Source organism: Mustela nigripes, chromosome 3, assembly GCF_022355385.1.
Source record: "Mustela nigripes isolate SB6536 chromosome 3, MUSNIG.SB6536, whole genome shotgun sequence".
Classification (NCBI taxonomy): Eukaryota; Metazoa; Chordata; class Mammalia; order Carnivora; family Mustelidae; genus Mustela; species Mustela nigripes.
In genome coordinates this window covers 9,450,231-9,477,142 of record NC_081559.1, presented here as the reverse complement: position 1 = coordinate 9,477,142, position 26,912 = coordinate 9,450,231, and the positions used below count along the sequence as shown (strand labels likewise).

General features: G+C 41.4%; 1 protein-coding gene and 1 long non-coding RNA gene across 3 annotated transcripts in view; one reads left to right on the top strand and one right to left on the bottom strand.

Annotated features, from left to right (window-relative positions):
- The window catches only part of RFTN2 (raftlin family member 2), a 69,952-nt gene extending 48,505 nt beyond the window's left edge, over nucleotides 1-21,447 (top strand). For both annotated transcript variants that reach the window (XM_059393134.1, XM_059393133.1), the window contains 2 exons: nucleotides 7,869-7,947; nucleotides 20,144-21,447. In XM_059393134.1, coding sequence (XP_059249117.1) covers nucleotides 7,869-7,947; nucleotides 20,144-20,398 — 334 coding nt within the window. In that variant the 3' untranslated portion in view covers nucleotides 20,399-21,447. The remainder of the gene's footprint in view (nucleotides 1-7,868; nucleotides 7,948-20,143) is intronic.
- On the bottom strand, nucleotides 877-20,173 carry LOC132013424 (uncharacterized). Its single transcript, XR_009403003.1, has 3 exons — nucleotides 20,108-20,173; nucleotides 2,967-3,056; nucleotides 877-2,053 (listed from the first exon to the last, which is right to left on the bottom strand). It is a non-coding gene; the product is annotated as an uncharacterized LOC132013424 (long non-coding RNA).
- Nucleotides 21,448-26,912: the final 5,465 nt, after the last annotated feature.

Sequence of the window (26,912 nt, the reverse complement as noted above, 5' to 3'; positions counted from 1 at the left end):
CTGGGGATTTCCTACTCTCTTCACTCGGGGGTAACATCCCAGTTTTTAGGATAATCACTTACGTGCTTGGCCTAAGACTTTGATCATGTATGTATACCTAAACAACGCTGGTTTTGATATACATACATATATGTATACACACACACACACACACACACAGAAAATATACTTCAACATGTTGTTTCTTTCACTTAACATTGTGAGATGTACCCTTGTTGTTTCCTATAGCAATTTATTAATCCACCCCGCTTACCGGTGATGACGTTGCCTCCAACGCTCGGTTCTGACAAGCAGCGCTGTCCTGGACATGAGCAGGGATCCTAGCATATGGGGCCATGAGCTTCTCAAGGGTATAGATCTAGAAGTGGAATCGCTGGGCCATAGGACATTTCTTCAGTTTTATTAGATAAATGCCAAACTCTTTCCAAGTGGAATATTGCAGTTTGTGCTCCTAACCACAGAATAGGAAGTCCCTATTGCTCCAATAAAAATATTGTCAGATTTTTACATTTTGCCATCCTAGTGTGGATACAGTATGATCTCAGTGTGGTTTTAATTCGTATTTACGTAGTTACTACTGAGATTGAACATATTTTCATGTTTATTGGTCACTTGGATTTTTCTTTTGTAAAGAATCCATTTAAATCTTTCTCCTACAATTGAAGTTCTATTTATAAGACTTTTTTATATATATACTGGATATGAGTCCTTTATTTGTTACACGTGTTGAAATTATCTTCCCTAATACTTTGTGGCTTGTCTTTTTACTCTTTTTGTGATGTCTTTTGATTAACAGAAGTTTTTGATTTTAAAACAGGCAAATGTATCTATCTTCACCTTTCTTGGTATATTGTTATAAGAATAATCTTCCCCGGGGCACCTGGGTGGCTCAGTGGGTTAAAGCCTCTGCCTTTGGCTCAGCTCATGATCCCAGGGTCCTGGAATTGAGCCCCACGTTGGGCTCTCTGCTCAGCGGGGAGCCTGCTTCCTCCTCTCTCTCTTTCTCTCTCTCTCTCTTGCTTTTCTGCCTACTTGTGATCTCTGTCTGTCAAATAAATAAATTAAATCTTAAAAAAAAAAAAAAAAAAGAAGAATCTTCCCCTTTCCTAAAGCAGGAGAAAGGGGAAAGGGGAAAAGCGAATTATTTTTACATTTGGCTGTAATATGAGACATTTTAATATCTCAAATTAACATAAAATTCTCTAGGTACAGTTATCATAAGCTGGTGTGCCTAAAGGGTAATTTTTGTGAGGAGGAGAAGGAAGAGTTAAAGCTTAAAAGAGTCATACTAACCATCAATGACCATCATAGATGTAACAATACCTAAGAAGCCTTTTATTTCGCTTCCAAGACTTGGCTCACTTGCTATGATTTTATTTTTTAATGCATGTTCTGGAGATCAATACATTATCATAGAAACCAAATGACCACTTTTTCATAAAGTATTTGAGTCTTCAAATATTTCCTGAGCACCATTTAGAAAGGGGACCTTCTGCCAGTTAACGTGCAAGATGCTGGGGTCGGGAGATAAGATCCTCAGGGAGCTCAGACGCTCAGCCCGGGGAGCAGGGAAACGCGACCCCCGCGAAGGGGATGAGCTCTATGTGGGGCTTCATGGGCGCCCCAAAAGGGAGGTGTTGATCTTCAGTTGAGGGATCACTGAAGACTTTCTGCCGGAGGTCATCCTCAAAATGAATCTCAAAAGATGGGCAGCCTGGAAAGAGGCAGAGCTGCTGTCACGGGCTCTGCCGCTGGCGAATGCCACGAGCAGGATTCCGAGATGGGACATGAGCAGCTGACAGTTAACACAGGACTATCAGTCTTGGGGGTTTTTACTTTTTAAAGAACGTAGAAAGACTTGTTCCCATCTCCCCACAAATTCTAAGTGCTTCAGCTCTGTTTCAGAGATATGTGAGGGGCACCTGGGAGGCTCAGTCCGTCAAGCATCTGCCTTCAGACGGGGCCTGACGAACAGGGAGCCTGCTTCCCGCTCTGCCTCTGCCTGCTGTCCTCCCTGCTTGGGCTCTATCTCCGTCAGATGCATACATAAAATCTTAAAAAAGAAACAAAAAAAAGACGTTTGAAATCATAAGCAAATATTGGACCAAGCACAAGTTCATGTTGTCCTCATAACTTCCTGTAAAAATAACCTACAAGTTTAAGTATCACTAAAGATACTATCAAACTGTGATAGAACTGCTTTTCAATTTTGTTTTTGTGCTTGTTTTAAGTAATGCTGTTCACTCTTAACTGAATTCATAGAGTAAATTTTTTAAATCACAGTTTCCTAATCCACCTTATATGTGGTACTTAACTGCCAAACGGGCAGAGAACTTCCCGCTGTCCCGCCTTCCTTTTGCCATACGAGCACCAGGACCTGTGCGGTCTGTTTCTAGTCTAATTGGCCCAAGGAAAAAATGAACACTTGTCTTTACTTTCTTCAGTATTCTCCAGTACAACTCCTAAACATTATAAGCTGAAATGATACATTTGGGACATGCTACATAATGTCTGAACTTCTGCAAAACAGTCTGTGCTTATCCATTTACTACAAAGTTTTCCAGTCAGAACCAGAATTAAATTAGGCCACTCCTCTCTGTAGTCAAGGCTTTACTGAGTTCATTCTACATTTCTTTTTTTTTTTTTTTAAGATTTTATTTACTTATTTGAAAGAGAGCAAAACAGCAAAAGAGGGAGCATAAGCAGGGGGAGTGGGAGAGGGAGAAGCAGGCTTCCCACCTGGCAGGGAGCCAGATACGAGACTCAATCCTAGGACCCGGGGATCACAACCCGAGCAGAAGGCAGACGTGTGACAACCAAGTCACCCAGGCGCCCCTCTACATTTCTTGTATAGATAGTATGGTGTTGTAGGAAATAGAGGAGACTCAAGACAAAACTCCGAAAAAACTCTGGGTCTCAATTTCATTATCCATAAAAATGAGGAAAATAATATCTTCTGTGCTCACCTTAAAGAGCAATCCTAAGGGGGTGTCTGGCTGGCTCAGTCCGTGGAGGGTGCACGTCTTGAGCTCAGGGTTGTAGTTTCGTGCTCCACCCTGGAGGCAGAGATTACATAAAAATGAAATCTTTTTAGAAGGTGGGGGGAAGAAACAAGCGTGATCATTTACATGGAAATTCACATGGAAAGGGCTCAGTACATCAAAAGCAAACACAAATCCAAGTTACCCTTCTTAGTTCAGTCCGAGAGGCCTTCTGCTGTTGGAAGTCGTTCTTTGTCTCGGTAGTCTGTTGAGGCCATAGCAAACCCCGCTCCCTTAAACAACACCGAAACCCACTCTCTTAAACAACACCGAAACAGAAAGTCTTCCTTTTGTCTTCATATGAAGGGCATAGGAGGAGGTAAGGAAAGAGGAAGGAAAATGTATTGAGCGTGTCTTACGCTGCAGGATGCGTGCTCAGAATTTTTCTTCCACCACCTCACCAGTACTGTAAGAACCACCTCTGTTTTACAGAAGAGAAAGAGAAGGCTCAGAACGTCTGGGTGACTAGCTCAGCATCGTGTAGCTAGTAAGTGGCAACAGTGGGATGCAAACCCAGCATTGGTCTGACTCGAAAGCCATATATGCTGTTTCCCCCACACTCGACTGCCTCTCCAATAAATATCTCCCCGACAAATGATGTGTCCGCACATTTCAAAGCTGTAGAGCTGGTCAAAAACCCACTTTCTCTCCCATCTGTGGCCTGACTCCTCTGCTTCTGCTGTAAATACAATCCTGGGCTCACTTTCCCCAGATCCTACGCTAGTGTTGGCCCACATTGAAAGGTGAGTGTAATACCAAGACAGAGAGCAAAAGGCCCTTGTCCCACGGGACAGCAGCAGTGCTGGTGGCCTCTCTTGCTGCTTCTAGGTCTATACCTGCCCTCTGGTTTTTGCCTGATCCTAGGTATGAACTGAGAGCTGACTGAGGCTTTAACCTTTCACTCTACTTCAACCGATTTGGTCTGGCGAGATGCCTGGACCTGACCTGGGTCTCCCACCAGTCTTATTTTCCAAGAGGCCTCACCATCTGGCCTTTGCCTTATGTCCTGTAATTGGATCAATGCCCCAGATCCCACATGGACTTCGGCCTCTGGAGTCAGGCTACTTTCCTGGTCCCCTTCCTGCACTGATGACCTCCTTCCCCTTCCCCAGGCTGGGCCCTTTTATGCCTTGGCCCTGCTCCCCACCACTGCCTGCAGGGAACCGCGCCCCCCCCCCCCAGGCCTGCCCCGGCTGACCTGTCCCTCACGCTGCCTGTGCCCTCACGCTAACAAGGGCACAAGGGATTATCTGCTGCCCTCGGGAAGGAAGAACTAGTGGGTGTTTTCGCATCTTTGCAGACTATTCCCTTGACCAGCCCGTCATTGCAGCTTATACCCTTGACCGACACAGGCTGGGCCGGAAATCTTTCAGAGCTTGTGTGCAAATCAAGCCTTTCTCAAAAGCTGCGTTCGTTTCTATTACATCAAAGCATGACTGTCTATTAATAATAGTACAAAAAAGAATTTGAAGATTCTTAAATTCCTCACAGGAGAATTGCTGTAGGGAATAGGAGACAAAGGTTCTGTCCTCTAAGCATCCAGGGCATTTGAACAACTCTCTGGTCCTGTGATGACTTACCTGTCAAATCCTTTCAGAATTGTGCTACGGGGCAAACATTCTATCCCAGCTCAGTAAATAGAATTACCCCATGAGCCACAGGAGACTGAGGCACTCATCCTGCCAACTAGTTGTCCCTCTGTAAAGCTTCAGACTTCTTTCCCTTAGTTCTGCCATGTTTAAATTCTTCAGACCAGAAAGAGTTCCATAGCTCACAGTCGTTCTGAAAATAGCAGGACACATTTTAAATCAGAATGGCCCTGGGGGGCTTGGCTGGCTCAGTTGGAAGAGCATGCAACTCTTGATCTCAGGGTTGTGAGTTCAAGCCCCACAGTGGATACGGACATTACTTAAATAAATAAACAACAAAGACAACAGCACCAAAAGAAAAATTTTGAAAATAAAACTTAATGTGAAAAAATATTCAGAATGGCTCTCAGAAAACCAGGGACATAGCAGTCTCAGACATATTTCAAATTGAGGAGTTGTTCTCAGGACCTCCTCAAGATAAGGGAAGAAACTGTCTCCCACAGTCTTACCGGGGCTTCTGGAGACTGTCCTAAGACAGTCGGCCTTTGAGAAGTCATCTATTCATTTACTGTTTTACCCCATTAGGAAAGGTTGCGAAGCCTGCTCTAGTTCCAACATCACACCCTAGGGCATTCAGACCTGTACCATCCTATAATGGGTTGGAAAGAACTCACTCCAGGGGTCATTCACAATCCCTGCCCCGACTTTCTCTGGCTTTCTATTCAAAAAGAATAAATCCCTCCTCATCTTTGCATAGTTCTAGGCCTGGTTCCCTCCTGGGATTCTCTAGCTGAATCATACACTTTGAACAGTACCCAGAAACAACCTCTGAGTCTTGGGTACCCTCTCCACCCCCTTTTCTCTCTTAGAAGATATTCTAGATTCTGAGACAGTTCCCTTCCACTTAACTGCACTGTACATCTCATTAAATGAGTAGGAAAAGCAGAAGGAATAGACAAAGTAGAAAAAAATCACGTTTGTTGTAGACCTTTTAGTAGCAGGCACAGCCGAGGTCTTCATACACATCCACATACTTACCCTTTGCAAAGTCCCTCACGGGAAATGAAAGTTAAGAGAATTTTAAAACTTTGCTAAAGAAACCAGCTATGAGGTGGTATCATCAGCTATTATGGAAGAGTTGGAATTTAAAGCCACTGCTTTTTCCAGCATATTCTGTACTTCCCAAACACAGACCAGCCTATTCTGCACACTGTTAGTCTCTTTCCTGTATGCCTGTGTCATAACCCATGTCTCCTGATGAACAACTCTCTGGTCCTGTGATGACATACCTGTCAAATCCTTTCAGAATTGTGCTACGGGGCAAACATTCTATCCTAGCTCAGTAAATAGAATTACCCCATGAGCCACAGGAGCAGAGAGTTGATCCCAAAAGCAACGATACACAGTTGGCCCTTAAACAACATGGGTTTGAACTGCACAGGTCCACTTAAAAGCAGATTTATTTTGATAAATATAGTACAAAACTGTAAATGTGTTTTCTCCTCCTTATGATTTTTTCATAACAATTTCTTTTCTCTAGCTTATTTTATTGTAAGAATACAGTTTATAATATATTTAACATACAAAATATGTGTTAGTAAACTGTTAATATATTTGGCAAGGTTTCCAGTCAACAGCAAGCTCTTAGTAGTTAAGTTTTTGGAGAGTCTAAAGTATATGTGGATTTTTTTTTTTTTTAAGATTTTATTTTGGGGGCACCTGGTGACTCAGTGGGTTGAGCCTCTGCCGTCGGCTCAGGTCATGATCTCAGGGTCCTGGGATCGAGCCCCACATCGGGCTCTTCTGCTCTGCAGGGAGCCTGCTTCCCCCTCTCTCTCTGCTGCCTCTCTGCCTACTTGTGCTCTCTCTCTGTGTCAAATAAATAAATAAAATAAAATAAAATAAAAGATTTTATTTTTAAATAATCCCTACCCCCAAACTGGGGCTCAAATTCACAACCCCAAATTCGAGAGTCACATGCTCTACCTACTGAACCAGCCAAGTGGCCCCCCATGTGGATTTTTGACTGGGGTTGGGGGGGTCGATTCCCTTAAGCCCCACGTTGTTCAAGGGTCAACTACACTTCATACCAAGTCTTTCCTTCTAATCAAAGATAAAGTTAAACTAGACTGATATTAGACCAGAAGCATTCTTTTAAAAATAAAAAAGAAGCAGTCTCTCATTACCACTTTGGGGGAAACTTTGCCATTTCTCAAAATTCAACAGTAGCAGTAAATTTGGGATTTTCAGATGGTGTTGGGTTGACATACACCGCTAGGGCCGGAGTTTCAATGTTGCATTTGTTTTCCAGAAAAAGAGCTCCGCATAAAATGCAGCTAATAGTGAGGTTTTGTTTGGGTTTTTTGCATAATAAAAGTCGTAACTGAGCAACATTAGCTACAGACACTCCTCCCCATAAATCCATGGAGACTGTGAAAAGCATTTCAGAGAAATACAAACCCCAAGTAGTCTTTGGCGAGGGGTAATTTGCCATGATGATAGTTAAATAAGGAGAATACTGAGTAGCTGACTACAAAGAAGCATCTGAAAATAAAACTAGCTGTGGCTCAAGCCCCTCATCTGAAAATGTATATAAAATCTCTCACATGTGGCAGCCTAAATTAGTCTCTTCTTCTTATGAGGCAAATTTGACAATGCATACCAAGAAGCTTAAATCATGCCCTTTTGACCTAATAATCCCACTCCTGAGAGTTTATCTCAAAGAAATAAGTCATAAGAATAAGGAAGACTATCCATATTTTACAGAAGCATTATTTAAAATTTAGTGGAAAATTGGAAACAACCTAATTTTCCAATAATACAGGCAAGGCGTAATGCATTTTAGTATCTTAATTCTTTGAGAGACTGCAGCTATGAAGAATATGATCACAAGTGTACAAACAAGGAAAGGGGTGTTTAATGAAAAGCATAGAACACCGAAATGTGGAAATTCACATGTTGATAAAGACTAGGAGGGAGCAAATAAAAGATAAAAAGACTTACATTTGCAATATTGAGATTACAAGTTCTAAACAAATTTTTCTTTGGTAAAGGACTGTATTCAGCTTTTAGGCATTTTTTCTTACTTTTCCAGTTACAACTTATATAGAATCATATTTCATAATTATTTTTGGATCAAAAGATTATATTACAAAGTATACATATGAAATATTCTAGCCAAGGATGAAATTGAGAATTACTAATTTGCAAACACTAATGCTATTGCTTTAATTTGCAGTGAAGGGAATTTGGCTACAAAACAAGTTGTATTCCTTCAAAGACCAGTTATGTGGAATTCAGCTGCACAAACACCAGAAGTGAGTAAAACTGATGCTTTATTACTAAATGTTCTATTGAAGCATTCAATCCTTAACTCTCATTGTGATTCTAAATGGTGAATACAGATGAGGAAATGTGGACTTGATATGGAAATATTCTCTAAACCAACATATAGCAACAAAGGAAATGTGTCAGTAACTCCGTGCTGGGAGACAGTTTTGAAGGGGATCAAAATATGTCACCCCAAAATCTGCCATGTGGACTAAGGATTATTTTCAGCTGAACACAGCTAAGAATCACATACATAAGAGTAACTTTCTATCCCCTCCCTTTATGATAAAAAGTAGGGCATAAATTTGCTTTTTTTTTTTTTTTTAATAAATTCCCCTTTTTAAAGATAACATAGGGCTGCCTGGCTGACTCAGTAGACTTCATCTTGAACTCGCTCTGACTCTTGATCTCAGGGTTGTGAGTTCAAGCCTCATGTTGGGTGTAGAGATTACTTAAAAAATAAAATCTCAAAATAAAAAAAAAGTAACATAAATTTCCATTTGTAAAGGAAAGTTGCCCTCCTTCCCTGTACTAGGAAGAGAAGACTCCTACTTGTCATCAAAGATGACTTATTGCTAGATGTGGCACTGACTTGAGGTTACATAAGTAAATCTTATTAAAATAACCCTTATCTTCCATTAGGTTCACCACATATGCACAGTGGTGAACTTTCCACAGTCTGCTGCCCATCGAGGCCCAAAGCCCTGTTCCTTTGTCTAGTCACTTTGCTAAAATCATGTATAAGCTAGACTTGGGAGCTTATATGGTTACAGTCTAACTGCCTCTTTAAGTTTTCACTTTTTCTTTGTGAAGCCCCCATAGACATCCAAAATAAACCTTTTCTTCTGTTAATCTGTCTTTTGTTAGTTTAACTTGCAAGCCTCATGAGATACGAGGGTAGAAGAAAATTGTTGTGAGTGCCTAATATTGCAACAGACATACAGATGGCCCACACACAGGTGAGAAGATGGTCAGCATCGCTAATCATCAGAAAAATGCAAATCAAAGCCACAATGACAGATCACCTCATGCCAGTCAAAATAATTAATATAAAAAAGATAAGAAATAAGAAGTAGTGTGAGGATGGGGAGAAAAGGGAGCCCTTGTACACGGTTGGTGGGAATGTAAATTGGTGCAGCCACTGGGGAAAACTGTATGAAAACTGTATGTAGGCTCCTCAAAAAAACAGTAAAACAGAATTACCGTATGATCCAGTAATTGCACTTGTGGGCATTTACCAAAGAATGTGAAAACACTAATTTGAAAAGAGATATGCACCCCTGTGTCTACTGCAGCATTATTTACCACAGCCACGATATGGGGAGAGTCCAACAGTCCATCCATACGTGAATGGATAAAGAAGGTGTGATCTCTCTCTCTCAATATGTATATGTATATATATGGTAGAATATTATTCAGCCATAAAAAAAAACAAAGTCTTGCTGTCAGCAACAACATGGCTCAATCTGGAGGATATAAAGCTAAGTGAAATAAGTCAGGTAGGTAAAGACAAGTACCATATGATTTCACTCATATGTGAAATTTAAGAAACAAAATAGATGAAAAAAGAAACAAAACAAAACACCAGACTCTTAAATATAGAGAAGAAACCTGTGGTTACCGAGGGGAAGTGGATGGGGAGATGGATAAAATAGGTGAAGAAGATTAAGAGTGCACTGATCTTGGGGCGCCTGGGTGGCTCAGTGGGTTAAGCCTCTGCCTTTGGCTCAGGTCATGATCCCAGGATCCTGGGATCGAGTCCCTCATAGGGCTCTCTGCTCAGCAGGAAACCTGCTTCCCCCCCACCCCTGCCTGCCTCTCTGCCTACTTGTGATCTCTGTCAAATAAATAAATAAATAAAATCTGTAAAAAAAAAAAAAAAAAAAGAGTGCACTGATCTTGAACACTGAGTAGTGGATGCAATTGTTGGATCACTAACATAGCTAACTACCAATACTGCCATGCATTACCAATACTGTAATTTTTAAATAATAATAATAAATAAATAAAAATATTATAGAGATTTTATTTATATGATATTCTCAAAAAGATAAAACTATAATGTGGAGAACAGATCAATGGTTGCAAGGAATTAGAGTTTTGGGGGAAGGAAAGTGATAAAGGGATCCTATGGAGGTTTTAGAGGAGATAATAGAACTGTTCTGTATCCTATTGTGGTTACACAAAACTATGCATGGCGGTGGGAATTCATAGAACCATATACTTTTAGCATATAATAATCTAAAAATTAAAAGATTGCTTTATAAATCACATAGACTACATTTCTTATGTCTTTGTCCTTCATTAAAGACTTTCCTTGGTAGAAACAAAAAGAAGAGTAGAACAAATGAAACTAGGACCTGGATCTTTGAAAGAATTAATAATATCAAAAAACCCTTGGCCAGACTTATAAAAAAGAAAGGAAGAAGGACCCAAGTAAATAAAACCATGAATGAAAGAGGAGAGATCACAACCAATACAGAAGAAATACAAACAACTATAAGAACATATTATGAGTAACTATATGCCAGCAAATTAGGCAACCTAGAAGAAATGGATGCATTCCTAGGGACATATAAACTACCAAAACTCAAACAGGAAGACATAGAAAACTTGAACAGACACATAACCAGTAAGGAGATTGAATCAGTCATCAAAAATCTCCTAAAAAACAAGAGCCCAGGACCAGATGGCTTCCCAGGGGAATTCTACCAAACATTTAACAAATTGATACCTATTCTTCTGAAGCGGTTTCAAAAAATAGAAATGGAAGGAAGATTTCCCAACCCTTCCTATGAGGCCAGCATGACCTTCATCACCAAACCAGACAAAGACCCCACTAAAAAGGAGAATTACAGACTATTATCCCTGATGAACATGGATGCAAAAATTCTCACCAAGATACTTGCCAATAAGATCCAACAGTACATTAAAAGGACTATTCACGGGGCACCTGGGTGGCTCAGTGGGTTAAGCCTCTGCCTTCAGCTCAGGTCATGATCTCAGGGTCCTGGGTTCGAGGCTCGAGTCAGGTGCACTGTTCAGCGGGGAGCCTGCTTCCCCCTCTCTCTGCCTGCCTCTCTGCCTACTTCTGATTTCTGTCTCTGTCGAATAAATAAATAAAATCTTTAAAAAAAGAAAAAAAAAAAAAAAAAGGACTACTCACCATGACCAAGTGGGATTTATTCCCAGGCTGCAAAGATGGTTCAACAGTTATAAATCAATCAATGTGATACATTACATTAATAAAAGAGAGGACAAGAACCATATGATTCTCTCAATAGATGGAGAAAAAGCATTTGACAAAGTACAGCATCCCTTCCTGATCAAAACTCTTCACCGTGCAGGGATAGAGGGAACATACCTCGATGTGATAAAAGCCATCTACAAAGACCCAGAGTGAATATCATTCTTTCTCTTTTTTTTAAGATTTCATTTTTATTGATTCGACAGAGAGACACTGAGAGAGTGAACACAAGCAGGGGGAGCAGCAGGGGGAGAAGCAAGCTTCCCTCTGATCAGTGAACCAGATGTGGTGCTTGATCCCAGGACTCTGGGATCATGACCTGAGCCAAATGCAGACAGTTAATAGCTGGTCACCCAGGTGCCCTGCAAAAATCATTCTCAAAGGGGAAAAAATGAGAGCTATTCCCCTAAGACCAGGAACTCAACAGGGCAGTCCACTATCACCACTGCGTTCAATATAGTACTAGAAGTCCTAGCCTCAGCAATCAGACAAAAAAAAAAAAAAAGAAACAAAGACATCCAAATCCACAAAGAGGTCAAACTCTCCTCTTCACAGATGACATGATATTCTATGTGGAAAACCCAAAAGTCTCCATCCCCAAATTGCTAGAACTCATACAGGAATTCAGCAAAGTGCCAGGATATAAAATCAGTGCACAGAAGTCTGTTGCGTTTCTATACACTAACAATGAGACAGAAGAAAGAGAAATTAAGGAGTCAATCCCATGTACAGTTATACCCCAAACCATAAGATACCTAGGAATAAGCCTAACCAAAGAGGCAAAGGATCTACATTCAGAAAACTAGAGAACACTCTAAGAAATTGAGGAAGAAATTGAGGAAGACCCCAAAATTGGAAAAATGTTCTATGCTAACAGATTGGAAGAACAATTATTGTTTAAAATGTCAATGCTACCTAAAGCAATCTACACAGTCAATGCAATCCCTATCAAAATACCATCAACTTTTTTCACAGAACTGGAACAAACAATCCTAAAATTTGCATGGCACCAGAAAAGACCCTCAATAGCCAAAGAAATGTTGAAAATGAAAACCAAAGCTAGTGGCCTCACATTGCCTGACTTCAAGCTCTATTACAAAGCTGTAATCATCAAGACAGTATGGCACTGGCACAAAAACAGACACACAGATCAGTGGAACAGAACAGAGAAGCCAGAAATGGACCCTCCACTCTATGGTCAACTAATCTTCAAAAGAGCAGAAAAGAATACCCAATGGAAAAAAAAAACAGTCCTTCAACAAATAGTGTCAGAAAAATAAACAGAATGGGAGAAGATATTTGCAAATGACATAACAGATAAAGGGCTAGTATCCAAAATCTGTAAAGAACTCATCAAACTCCACATCCAAAGAACAAATAATCCCATCAAGAAATGAGCAGAAGATATGAACAGACGTTTCTGCAAAGAAGACATCCAAAAGACCAACAGACACATGAAAAAATACTCCACATCACTCGCCATCAGGGAAATACAAATCAAAATCACAATGAGATACCCCTCACACCAGTCAGAATGGCTAAAATTAATAACTCAGGAAACAACAGATGTTGGTGAGGATGCCGAGAAAGGGAAACCCTCTTACACTGTTGGTGGGAAGGCAAGCCGGTATAGCCACTCTGGAATACACCATGGAGGTTCCTCAAAAAGTTTAAAATAGAGCTACCCTGTGACCCAGGAACTGCACTACTGGGTATTTACCCCAGAGATACAAATATAGTGTCTGGAGGGGAACCTGTACCCCAGTGTTTATAGCAGCAATGTCCATAATAGCCCAACTATGACAAGAGTCCAGATGTCCATTGACAGATGAATGGATAAAGAAGATATGGTAGATATAATATACAATTGATACTATTCAGTCATCAAAAAAATGAAATCTTGCCATTCATAATGATGTGGATGGAGCTAGAGGGTATTATGCTAAGTGAAATAACCCAATGAAAGAAAGACAATCATCATATGTTCTCACTCATATATGGAATTTAAGAAACAAAACAGAGGATCCTAGGGAAGGGAGGGGAAAAATAAAACAAGTCTAAATGAGAGAGAGAGACGGGGAGCCTGGGTGGCTCAGTGGGTTAAGCCTCTGCCTTCAGCTTGGGTCATGGTCTCAGGGTCCTGGGATTGAGCCCCGCATTGGGCTCTCTGCTCAGCAGGGATCCTTTCCCTCTGCCTGCCCGTCTGCCTACTTGTGATCTCTCCCTCTCTGTCAAATAAATAAATAAATAATCTTTTTTAAAAAAAGGGAGAGGGAGACAAATCATTAGAGACTCTTACTCAGGAAACAAACTGATGGTTGCTGGGGGGGGGGGCAGTAGGGAATGGGGTAACTGGGGGATTGGCATTAAGGAGGGCACATGACATAATGAACACTGGTTATTATATAAGATTGATGAATCACTGAACTCTACCTCTGAAACTAATAATATATGTAAATTAATTCAATTTAAAAAACAATAAATCTTGCCCCCCCCAAAAAGAGACTGTCCTTGATAATGAAATTCTGATGAAGTAAGGCGATTAAGGATTAAAGTAAGGGTTCAAGCAGTGTCCTTTCCATCTTGTTCCTTTTATCTATTCTTATTTTTCTTTTGGTGGGAGGCCTCTACATGAATTCAAGGATGTGACACGCAGTAGGTAAGAGACTCCCAACCAGGATTTTAACTCCATCTATTAAATGTTCCCAACTTTTTCTTCCAAGATTTTTTCTTCTAAGATCTTTGGAATTCAGAAAAGAGTTTCAAGATTCTTTTTTGTTTCTTTTGAAGACTCAAAACTAATCAAAATTTTTTATTACCTAAAAGTCTCCATTTCAGTTAAATTCTTCATCCCATTTCTCTTTGATAATTATATGAAAGTATTTAGTTTCCACTAACTCAGAGTAGAGTTTCCACTCAGTGGTGTTTTCAGGAGTAGAAAACAAAACATGAAAAGGATTCCAGGGGATGGGGTACGTGTGTGTGTGTGTGTGTGTGTGTGTGTGTGTGTGTGTGCATGTGTGCTACACTCTCCAAGCCTTCATACCTTCATCTATAAAATATGGACAATGTTAATACTTACCACAGGGTTGTGAGGGGGATTCAATTAGAATACATGTAGAGGGGCGCCTGGGTGGCTCAGTGGGTTAAGCCTCTACCTTCGGCTCAGGTCATGATCCCAGGGGCCTGGGATCGAGTCCCGCATTGGGCTCTCTGCTCAGCAGGGAGCCTGCTTCTCCTCATCTCTCTCTCTGTCTGTCTCTCTGCCTATTTGTGATCTCTCTCTCTGTCAAATAAATAAATAAAATCTTTAAAAAAAAAAAAAAAAAAAGAATACATGTAGAGAGCTTAGCACAATGGCTGGTCATATGAAATGTTGCTTTTGTTTTCAATAGGAACATTTTTCTTTCAATACTCCATAATTAAGCGCTACAATAATTCTATGGAAAAAGTGAAGAAGAATCTAGAAATTCCTAATGACACTCCATTTTCTCCAACTAAAAATTACCTTCAGCTAGTATGCAGGAATGTAGTGTATTAATGTTTTTGATTATCCAAAAAAAAATACATATACATATACATGAAATATGGTAACATATTAACATGTTTAGAATTAGGTAATGAGTATGTAGTGTTTGATGTATTATACCTTTAAACTTTCTGTCTACTTGAAATTTTTCATAATTAGAAAGTTGGGGAAAATCAAGCTAAAAAGCATTAGTCATCAACAACTTTTTCATGTTATTAATTAGTAACTAACTAGTTACTAAGATGCTATACCAAAAAGGCCCATAAGGAATGATTTAATACAACAGAAGGGTCTCTCTCTCCCAATAGTCTAGAGATGGGCAGGACCTCCAGGGTAGGGCAAGGCTCTGCTTCACGACTGGTCAGCCCTGCTGCCCTCAACATTTGGCTTCTACCTCTGGACCCAGGGCTGGTCACAGTTGTTGCTATGTCCAGCCAGCAAGAAGGAAAGGGGCCATACTTCATAGGCACTGACATACCAGACATACTTCAAAGGCACTGACCCCTAATCACATATTTCTTCTCGCATCCCACTGACATGAACTTATCTATGCCACCATGAGGGTCTGCAAGGGAGGCTGGGATATGCCATCTGGGCAACCACGTGCTGGCGCCACAGCGAAATAGCCCATGGCCGGCCACAGATTGCAAGGCAGCGGCAGGGAGGAGTCCCATTACTGAAAGAAGGAGAGAAGGGGGAGACATGAGTTTAATGTTTAATTTATTTTCCGTCTTTAGAGCAGCTTTACATTCAAATAATATTCTTGTCTTTAAAATTTATCTCAAAAGAAATGATTGCGGGAGGTAAAGCCTTCTTGGGCACATCTATGGAATCCTTTCTCTAACACAAACCTAGAAGTGAAGAAGCAGCAGCAGGAAAATGTTCTAAATTAGATCTTTTCCAAAGTAGCTATGATGAGGTCATAAAAATACTAAGAAATATTTAAGGTACACCTGAACTTCTTTCTTTACCTTACAGTGAGACGATTACTAAACTTTGTTCTTACTTTTTCAGTCATTTGAAGTTGATACGAAATTATCTGAAAATCACAAGGGTCATACTTTACTCATCAACTGTTAGTATCCTCAACTCAGGTCCATGTGAAATCAAATCAGGTGCCAGTGTAAGCAGAGGATGTCACGTGTCTCAAAGAGCATTTAGTAAAATTCAAGATAAAAACATTTTGCTTTAATATTTAATGATGTTCTTCACCTAGGGAATGCTTTCCACTCAAAGCAAATGGGTTTTTCTTGGTATGAGCTGAAAGAGGAAGACGGGTCCCTGCTGCCACAGGGCAAGGCTCAGGCTGGAAAACAGCTCTCTGCTAGGCCACCCATGCTATGACCTCTTGGTGTCCCTCCCTGGGCATGTAAGGGACAGAAGCCCTGCTCAGACAGCCTATGTATGTAAGCGAATTTATTGACTTCTAGATGGGAAGGATACAGGCATAGCTCACAACATCAAAAAAGGGCTATAAGAACCCTCAGTTCCTGACATGAGAGAGTCAATGTTGCCAGGATGTTCTCCTTCATCTGTCTGTTTCATCTTCTATGTGCATAGGTGCAGAGGCTTCTGATAAGGTGAGCATGGCCACCTCACCAAAAAGAGCTTCTTAGGGTGCCTGGGTAGCTCAGTCAGTTAAGCATCCAACTCTTGATTTAGGCTCGGGTCATGATTTCAGGGTTCTGAGACTGAGCCCCCACTGGGCTCTATGCTGGGCATGGAGCCTGTTTAAGATTCTCTCTCTCGGAGCACCTGGGTGGCTCAGTGGGTTAAGCATCCGCCTTCAGCTCAGGTCATGATCTCAGGGTCCTGGGGTCGAGTCCCATGTTAGGTTCCCTTCTCAACAGGGAGTCTGCCTCTCCACTCTGCTTGTGCTCTTTCTCTCTCTCTCAAATAAATAAATAAAATCTTTAAAAAAAGAAGAAAAAGAAAAAGAAAAGATTCTCTCCCTCTCCCTCTGTCCTTTCCTCATCCTCTTCTCTAAAAAAATAAAGAGCTTCTCTATCCTACAGTCCGTCCAGAAATCCCAGGGAAGGACTCTGATTGGATCTGATTGGGCATGTGTCCACGCAGCAGCAGAGAAGAAGGTGGATAGGAAAGCTGGCTTTTCCTTCCCAGACTTGAATGATCTTGACAACCCCAAGCTGGGTGCCCCAGGAACAAGTTCTGTGAGCAAGCACGGGTTGTGTGTCTCCATATGTTTTCAAAAATCCTTCAGACTCTTCCAAGTGGTACTAGGGCTACATTTCGGCGCGCAGAGGCTTCCTGATCCCCCCCCCCCCCCCCCCACGCCTGAGACACACAAGGAAGACACGTCCTGAATGTCCACTCCAAGTTTTTACTGCTTTATAAACTTCATTCTTTCCTTTTTGTTTTTAAGACCCTTACAGTGAAAAATGGAAGCCAGAATGGTAGGATACCCTGACTTCAACTGACTTGTCATTGAGTCTCATATATTTGAAATGGGGCACCCATTTTTAGCAAATATTGACACTGATTCTCAAAAGTTAATAGATTTTTATCAAGAATGGCATTAGATCTGCATCCAGATCTTGGTATTTTCTCCAATTTTATAGTGAAAATATCAGGGGAAAAAAAAAAGTTACATGAATAAGCCTGGCCATGTATCATGGAAATTTTCTCCTTATTGACATAGAGAAATACTAAAAATAGAGTGCTAAGTTAAAAAGTGTGTTGTACACATCTATGTGTGCATAAGCAAATACATACATATTTACAGAAAGAAACAGTAAAATATGGCAAATTTTAACATTTTAAAATTTTAAATTTTATCTTTATCTGCAAGATAGGATTGTGGGTGGGTTTTGTTTTTCTGTTTTTGCCAGACTTTCTACACTGAACATGTATTATTTTTGTAACTGAAGGAAAATTATATTTGGGAAACACACAAATCTTTGACCTTAAATCTACTCATATTTTTGCAGCTGTGGGTGATATTGAGTTCGAAGAATGAGATAAGATACTTGAGATCTAGTTTGAGACCAATCATTCCCTGACCTTGGGCAAATCCTCTTTCTTCTGGGCCTGCATCTTACCTCTATAGGATGATGAGTTATAGTAGATGATCTCTCAAGACTGGTCGGGCTCCTACATTCTAAATTATGAGAACACTGCAACTCGATCTGTTGGAAAAGCATTAGCTCAGGTGGAAAGTGGGGTAGGGGAGGCAATAGCATTGCTGAAGAGGTCTTTATTAAGATCATATGGTAAAAAAGTAGAAGTGTTCTGAAATATTTTTTAGACTTAGCATGCTAGGTATTGTCATCTTCTAATATTTGAAATTTACATTTGGTGGCTGCTTACTTATTAATACTTACCTAAAAGTAAATTACTATGAGTATCATATCATTCTGAATAACACCCACATTTTATTAAGAAAATTCTTCTTGACTATGTGAACTGGTTGACATACAATAAGGAATTTATTGCAGAATTCACGTCTGGCCCTGTTCCTGGTGAGAAAGGGAAGATCCAGGCAGCCAAGAGCTCCCAGGCCTCCCTGCCTTCCTACTTTTCTCTCCGGCTGCACTGAGAGGTCATTCGAGAGTGAGCGCGCTCCTTCTGCGTGTGCGAGAGGGCGCCCGCGGTCTGGCCGCACTCATCAGCCCGTCCTGCAGCCACGAGGCCGAATCCTCACTGACCAGCTAGCTCCCCGGGGCCGGGGCCGGGACCGGGACCGGGACCGGGACCGGGACCAGGAGAATGTGCCGTTCTCAAACTCAACACCCGAGGATAAAGCCTCAGGTTCCACTTCTTGCATTAAATCCCATACTTCTGGTGTGAGAATCCAAAAGAAAAGGATCTGAGAGCTGATATTTGCATTTGGTGAATACAGTGGGGCCAATGGAAGTGTCACAACACAGCCCTCTCTGATTGGGGACCATGAAGGCTCTTGTTGAGGCAGGACCCACTCGTTGCCTTAAACTTCCCCAAGGCCTCCAGTAGCTCAGCCAAGAAAAAGAACTGTGGACGCGCCTTTCCGTGCAACACGCCGAGGGCTGCTGCTTCCCACACAAACTAGATCTCAAGTATCTTATCTCATTCTTCGAACTCAATATCACCCACAGCTGCAAAAATATGAGTAGATTTAAGGTCAAAGATTTGTGTGTTTCCCAAATATAATTTTCCTTCAGTTATAAAAATAATACATGTTCAGTGTAGAAAGTCTGCTGCAACGTCACACGAGGTGGTTGCATTCCATGGTAGCCGAGTAAATCTAATTTAATAAGGCTTTTGTTTGCGTTGTATATTTGCCATGAAAACCAGCAGACAATACTTTCGTATTTTACACACTACAGTTCAACAAACCTATGGGTTACCAGTTTTCTCAGACCAGCCTGGGCATCTGACTCCTACATTTTTTTTCCTAAGTTTTATAAGTTGTACCTCTTGCATTTAGGAAAATACAATCCTAGGTCCTTACTAACAGATAAATGAACTTCCAAGAAATAAACTCTGTAAATTGGGACATAACTATGCTTTTTTATTTATCTTTTTAAATTTTATCTTTATCTTTTTATCCTTGTTCAGACTTTGTGCCTAAGAGGATGTGATCATATTCTTTTTTTTCTTTTTTTAAGATTTTATTTATTTATTTGGCAGACAGAGATCACGGGTAGGCAGAGAGGCAGGTGGGGGGGGGGGAAGCAGGCTCCCTGCTGAGCAGAGAGCCGGATGCGGGACTCGATCCCAGGACCCTGAGATCATGACCTGAGCCGAAGGCAGAGGCTTAACCCACTGAGCCACCCAGGCGCCCGGATGGGACCAGATTCTAATACGCGCCGTCATCAGTACCAGGGACACGGTCAGGCCCCCCGAGTGTTTCCCGGCCAGCGCGCGCACAGGTTCCCGGAGAGGCCGCAGACCGAGCTGCTCGCGCCGCGTCGGGCCGAAGCGAGCTGCCGCAGGACGGGGAGAGACGCGGCTGCGCGAGCCGGGAAGACCGTCCGGCCACTCCGCGGCCTCCACGCGGTCGGAATGTTGGCGACTCCCCGGCGCCGCCCGCGGCCGTCGCACCGGGTGGGAGGCGGCCCGCGCGGCGCTTTTCTGCTGTCCCGCTCCTGACCGCCGCCGAGAAGAAAACCGGAACTTGGCTGTATTTTTACCGTTTTGTTCCCCCGAGTAGGGTCTCGGCAGGTGCCTCTGCCCCGAGGGACCCGTGAGGGCGCAGACGCGCGCGCCACCGACGCGAGGAGGAGCAGAAGGCCGCGCCGGGCCGCTGCCGGGCTCGCCTGGGGCGGGTGACGGGGACGCGGAGCTGGTCCTGCGGGACGAGCAGGGCTCTGAAGGGCCCGCGGAAAGGACATGTTGGCAAAGTGGGGTCTGTGCTAGGGCGGGAAGGGCGCACCTTCTCACCTCCCGCGGCCCGTCTCTTGTGTTGCAGAGGAGAGCCGGCCGGCACGCGAAGGGTGGGGACCGCAGCAGAGCCCCCAGCAGGAGCGTCGGGGCGGACGCGGCCGCGTCGCCGCCCGCCGACAGCGGAAACCTGCCCGAGGAGCGCCTCGTGGCCCCGTCGCGGGAGCGCTGGGCCGGCGAGCGCAGGCCGGTCCCGCACGGCGGCGGCGACAGCGCGCTGCGGGAGCTGGACGACGGCCAGTTTGACCAGGAGGACGCAGTGACTCAAGTCACGTGTATGTGACCGACGAAGTCACGCCACAGAAGGCCTGTAAATAAGTGTTCCGGTAATCGCCAGCCGGCTTCATTATGTCACTTTACCTGCATTTATGTCCTACCTTCGACTGTGCCAGACTCAGGCTTTCCTCTAATCTGCATAAACTTTGGTTCAACCTCAGACAAGGAAACATAACCAACATATTTGTAAATTTAGCATCGTGTTTACACTTCTCTCAACTAAAACATCTGTTTAAACAGATGTTTCATTAGGTTATTAACCAATAATCTACTTCAGTTTCTCATGAATGTTACAGGATGTACTTTTCGTTCAGTTCCTGGAGAGAACACTAAATAGATCAACCAGTATTTCACCTAATTAGAAAGTTCTCAGGAAGTCAGAATCTTACTTAAGGTAAAAAGCAGTCTCTCTCTCTCTCTCTCTCTTTTGAAATCCCTCTCTCTCTTTCGCATACCAGTAAAGGGAAAATTAATGAAATACCTATTTCCTGAATATAACACTTAATCCAAATTTTGTCATTTAGTGATGATATGTATATAAAAAGCAAGTTCCCATTTGTTAAAATATTCTTCAAAAACATCTTTTTGTATGTCTTTGCTTTTAAAGAAAGGGTCACCAAGTTACCAGCCCTGTACTGACTCATTGAGCTTAAATTTTATTGCTTCTAATGGCCTAGATATAGAGCAAAGCAGCCTTCCTCAAAATTCAATATGAAAAGAACCCATAATCTCAACATTTAAAAACTTTAGTAGAATGAAATAATTTTCTTCATCTTAAATTGCAAGAATAAAAAGGTACTCAGAGTCCATGTGTATGGAGACCCATCTCTTTTATCTCTGCTTTTCTTGTTCTGCCTTGCCCAGTCTTGCCTAAAGATTAAAATTCTACATCATAGAGGATTTTCATCTATCTATGAAAGGCTTACTCTGAAATGTGGGAATCTTCAAGTGAAATACAACTGACTTTGCCATTGATGAATGCAGCCTATTATCTATTTTTATTAGCATTGGTGTTGACATTATAAGATAATTTGAATAATAAAATGTCACTTGTTACTGGGCTGTCATTTTTTATCACAAATGCTCGTAATATGCTTTGTACGTATGATGGATAATTATTACATGTTATCAAATATAAAGTATGACTAAACTGGGAAGATCTCCATGAATTGTTGACCAGATCAACATGGAATCACTCTACTTCTACCATGCAGAAGCATTTCCTCTGTAAGTATAAATGAGCCGAAGATCATTTTGCTTAGTATTATTCCATGGAAATAGCTATCAACAATATCTGTAGAAATGTTTTTTTTGTTTTGATTTTCAGATGAACTTGAGTCCCATATTCAAGAGTTGGTGAGTTTTGGGTGGAAACAAACATTACTTCTGGAGCCCACAAAGTGCCATGAGTTATAAAGCACAGAGAATGTTCTCAGAAAGGTCAGTGATTCCAATACCAAGATCTAAAAGAGACTCCTGTGTCATTTTGCCACCACACAGAAGGGATTTCAAGTATTAAAAACAGAGATAGAAATTTATACTTCTAATTTAAAGGAAAACTAAACTAGGGAATCTATCAATCACTTAATTTTTAAAAATCAGTGGTAAGCATCTTTTTTTTACAGTTTGCTTTTAATCTAAATGTTATTTCTTCTTGTTAAAAAAAAAACTTAATATGAAAATTTAGCAGTTATATCCCCAAAACCTATTTTATAAGCATTTACTCCAACAACTACCCTTAAGTTACATGGCAAAGCTATATTACTGTGAATAAATAATGACCAAGTGGTTCTAGAGCATCTTAAATATATATAAGTAACTCCAAGTCTATTTAAAAAAAAAAAAAAAAAAAGATAACAAAACTTGGACTCTATATGCCCAAGGAGTTAAATGTGACCAATGATTATCTGGGAACTGTATATTTAGTTCTTTTCATAACACTATGTAATTCTAGGGGCCCTAGCAAGTGAACATATGAATTACTAACACCTATAAATTATAACAAAAAAGTATTAGGATCATAAATGTGGGGGTCAAGTTCTGCCATTCTCCTCTGTGCACTATCTCCAGGACTTCGGTCGGGGTTCTTAAAGACCAGCTGTTAGTTCCTTCCCATTTGAATTGAAGGTCACCCTCTTATCTTCCATGGGCAGCATTTAACACCTGCTCCCCAGAGAAACCGCCTCTGAGCTGATGAGCAGCTCTAGCAATGTCACAGCCATTCTCTTCAGTGTTAAATAAATGAACAGATAAACGGGCTTTCAAGAATCTTCAGGGGCGCCTGGGTGGCTCAGTGGGTTAAGCCTCTGCCTTCAGTTCAGGTCATGATCTCAAGGTTCTAGGATGGAGTCCTACATCGGGCTCTCTGCTCGGCAGGGAGCCTGCTTCCCCCTCGCTCTCTCTCTGCTTGCCTTTCTGCCTACCTGTGATCTATCTCTCTCTGTCAAATAAATAAAATCTTTAAAAAAAAAAAAAAAAAAAGAATCTTCAGACACCCATACAAGCAGGAGGCAGAGCTGTAGTCAACCCAAACCACAGCTATCGTCAAGTTATTCATCAGGAGCAAGTGTTTATATATTTGAATATAAATGTACCAGAAGCGGTTTTATTTCTTTCATCCTGGGAGAGCTGAGAAACGGTCTCATTTTCCTAGCCTTTCCCCACGACCTTGACTCCTCACCCCCATGCCTTCTGGGCCCAAAGGACTGTGGCTTTTTCAGCATCAGGCTAAAAAGGATTTCCTTCTCCCAGATCCTCAGGACCCCAGAGTACCCCTGTATGGAAAGCCTAATCAGTGGAGAATTCACATGGAATATGTGTTAACAACAAAGAGCGTCTGTCACTAAACGTGTGAAATCAATTTACCAGCAGATATATAGGAAAGCTGACTAAATGCCAACCATCAGAATTCGGGCCACATCCATTTACATAACATTCCTTGTGGCTATTTACTATACCTTGAGAGTGAAATTTATTTGTGCAATTACCTGAAGTTTATAGAGCCAATTCTGACAGGTGATTAAGTTCTAAGATGGCGCTTGAGGTGGAAAATTAGGTAAAACTCTAAAATAATGAGCCCGGTTTCCGATATGGTCATAAATCCACTCCAAAAATGGATTCCAAAAATGTTTTGACCGTTCATATCATTGTATGTATAAGTATTAAGATGATTCTTGTAGGCTTGTACAAGCAGCATTTTTAGTTGGAAGCAATAGAAGTTGACCTTGGCTCATTCTGCATTAAAGCAGTTTATTTCAAAAGATATCTAGAATTGGACTTCATCAAAATTTAAAACTTCTGTTAACTAAACTCAGTTTTAGAAATGAAAATGGAAGCAACAGACTGGGAGAAATGTGTTTGCAAAATACATACCTGACAAAAGATTCGTATCTAGAATATATAAATGGCTCTTGTAAATCAATAACAAAAAGACCCAGTACCCAATTATAAATGGGCAAAAGGCTTACACACTTAATGAAAGAAAATACAGAGACTTCTGCTTCCAGAAAGATGGAGTAGATTCCTCCCATGAAGTATGTGTATCTAAAAATCCTGAACATTATATATAAAAAACAAACACAAGATGACCAGTGTCAAGTTCCTTGGTTTTATTTTTCCTCACATATCTCAGACTTGAGACCTGAAGAAGCCAGCAATCTAGAAACGCCCATGTTGCAGATCAAAGCACCTTGACAAAAGCCTAGCAGGACAGCAAATATTCAGACAATAGCCACTCTACTCCAGACAAACTCCAATAAAACCTGTGACCTCACCCCTACCTATAAACAGTGTGGACTGAACGGGAAGCATGATTTCCACCCTCACAGGTCTATATGAAGGGGCCCCAAATACTTTGGCTAGGGTGATGTCAGAGAAAGGCAAGCAGGGAACCATAATTTCAACCCCACTGGCCAGTAAGAGCCCCCCAACCTTATCCCAAAGTGTTAGTGGAGATCACGTAGGAAGCTTGGACTTCACTCCCATCCAGTAGCAATGAGGTGTGTCTCTCTCTCCCCATTGTGGTGGCCTCAGAGGAGGCTTCGTGCAGAGTCAGGACTTTAGCTATTGTTCAGTGGTAATGAGGCCAGTTCCACAGAGGCGTCATCAGGGACCATGTACGCAACTGGAACTCCCAGCCCTGCACAGGCCAGCAGTGGAGACAAATACCCACATCAGGCATCAACAGAGGTTGAGTGGGGAACTTGGTTTTCTACCTCTATTCAGCACCAAGCAAGCAGTACTCCGTTTCCCACACTTGAGTCGGGTCAGAAAAAGCTAGATGATGCAGAAGGTATATATGAGATCTAGAATCTCATAATATAAAAATATCCAGTTTCAGGAGACAATTATCCCTCAAACCAAGAACTAGAAAGATCCCAAGCTAAATGAAAAAAGACAAAAAATAGATGCTAACAGTACAGAGACATCAGAATTAACTTTAGAAGTGTTTGGAGCACCTACGATGAAAAATGCTTCAACAAACAATTACGAATGTGCTTAAAACAACTGAAAAAAAAAAAAAAATAGAAAGCATCAGCGAGGAAATAGAGGACATAAAGAAGAACCAAATGGAAATTTTAGAGCTGAGAGTTGCAGTACCAAAATAAAAAGCTCAGTGGATGGGCTCAGCACAGAATGAAGAGGACAAAAGAAGGGGGGGGGGTATCTATGAACTGAAAGAGCAATAGAAATTACTCGATCTGAACAACAGAGAGAAATAGATTTAAAAAAAAAAAAAAAAAAGAACAACCCCTTCAGGGTTTTGGACTGTAACGAAACAACAAAGGTGTAATGTTTACATCATTAGAGTTCTGGGGGTTGGGGGGAGTATTGGAGGAAGGGAATCGGGTGGCTGAAAATTCCCAAATCTGGTCAGAGACAAACTAAGTTTCGAGAAGGTGAAACCAATCTTCGATGTTGAAAATCAGAGTAGTGGCTGCTTATGGGGTTGGGGCGGTGGAGCGGGGGTGACTGTTAACTTGGCTCACCCCGGCTGCTGTAACAGAATACCACAGGCCAGTGGCTTTTAAACAATAGAAATCTGCTTCTCACGGTTCTGGAGGTTCAAAGTCCAAGATCAAGGTGTTGGCAGATTCAGAGTCTGGAAAACTCTGCTTCCTTATTCATAGATGGCTATCGTCTTTTTTTTTTTTTTTTTTTAACCTAAACTCAGTTTAATAGTGTATTATTAGTTTCAGAGGTAGAATTAAGTGATTCATCACTTGCATATAACACACAATGCTCTTACATCAAGTGCCCTCCAAGTGTCTATCACCCAATTACCCCATCCCCGACTTCCCTTCCAGCAACCCTCCGTTTATTTCCTTTAACTAAGGGTCCCTTATGGTTTGTTGCCCTCTCTGAGTTTGTGTTCCTTTTCCTTCCCTTCCCCTGTGTTCACCTGTTTTGTTTCTTAAATTCCACATGAGTGAAATCAGATGATATTTCTTTTTCTGACTAATTTATTTCACTTAGCATAATACCCTCTAGTTCCATCCATGTCCTTGAAAATGGCAAGATTTGATTTTTTGATGGCTGAATAATATTCCATTGTATATTATTACCACATCTTCTTTATCCATTCATCTGTCAATGGACATCTGGGCTCTTTCTACAATTTGGCTATTGTGGACACTGCTGCTATAAATATTGTGCAGGTGCCCCTCTCAAAGACTATGTTTGCATCCTTTGGATACTTCGTATTGCATTTGTTGGGCCATAAGGTAGATCTAGTTTCAAATTTTTGAGGAACCTCATACTGTTTTCCAGAGTGGCTATACCGGCTTGCCTTCCCACCAAAGTGTAAGAGGGGTTCCCCTTTCTCGGCATCCTAACCAAGATCTGTTATTTCCAGAGTTGTTAATTTCAGCCATTCTGCCTGGTGTGAGGTGGTATCTCATTGTGGTTTTGATTTGTATTTCCCTGATGCCGAGTGATGTGGAGCATTTCTTCATGTGTCTGTTGGCCTTTAGGATATCTTCTTTGGAGAAATGTCTGTTCATGTCTTCTGCCCATTTCTTGACAGGATTATTTGTTCTTTGGGTATTGAGTTTGGTAAGTTCCTTATAGATTTGGGTACTAAACTTTAACTGTTATGTCATTTGCAAATATCTTCTCCTATTCTGTGGGTTGCCTTTTGGTTTTGTTGACTGTTGTCTTTACTGTGCAAAAGCTTTTTATCTTGAGGAGGTCCCAGTGGTTCATTTTTGCCATTGTTTCCCTTACCTTTGGAAACCACATGGCCAAGATCACAGACTTAGCTGTCTGTGTTCTCCTCTCAGATTCTGATGGATTCCTTTCTCATCTTCAGGTCTTTTGTCCATTTTGAGCCTATCTTTGTGTGTGGTGTAAGAAAGTGGTCCAGTTTCATTCTTCTGCATGTGACAGTCCAATTTTTCCAACACCATTTGTTGAAGAGACTGTCTTTTTTCCATTGGGCATTCTTTCCTACTTTGTCAAAGATTAGTTGACCATAGAGTGGAGGGTCCATTTCTGGCTCCTCTGTTCTCTTCCATTGATCT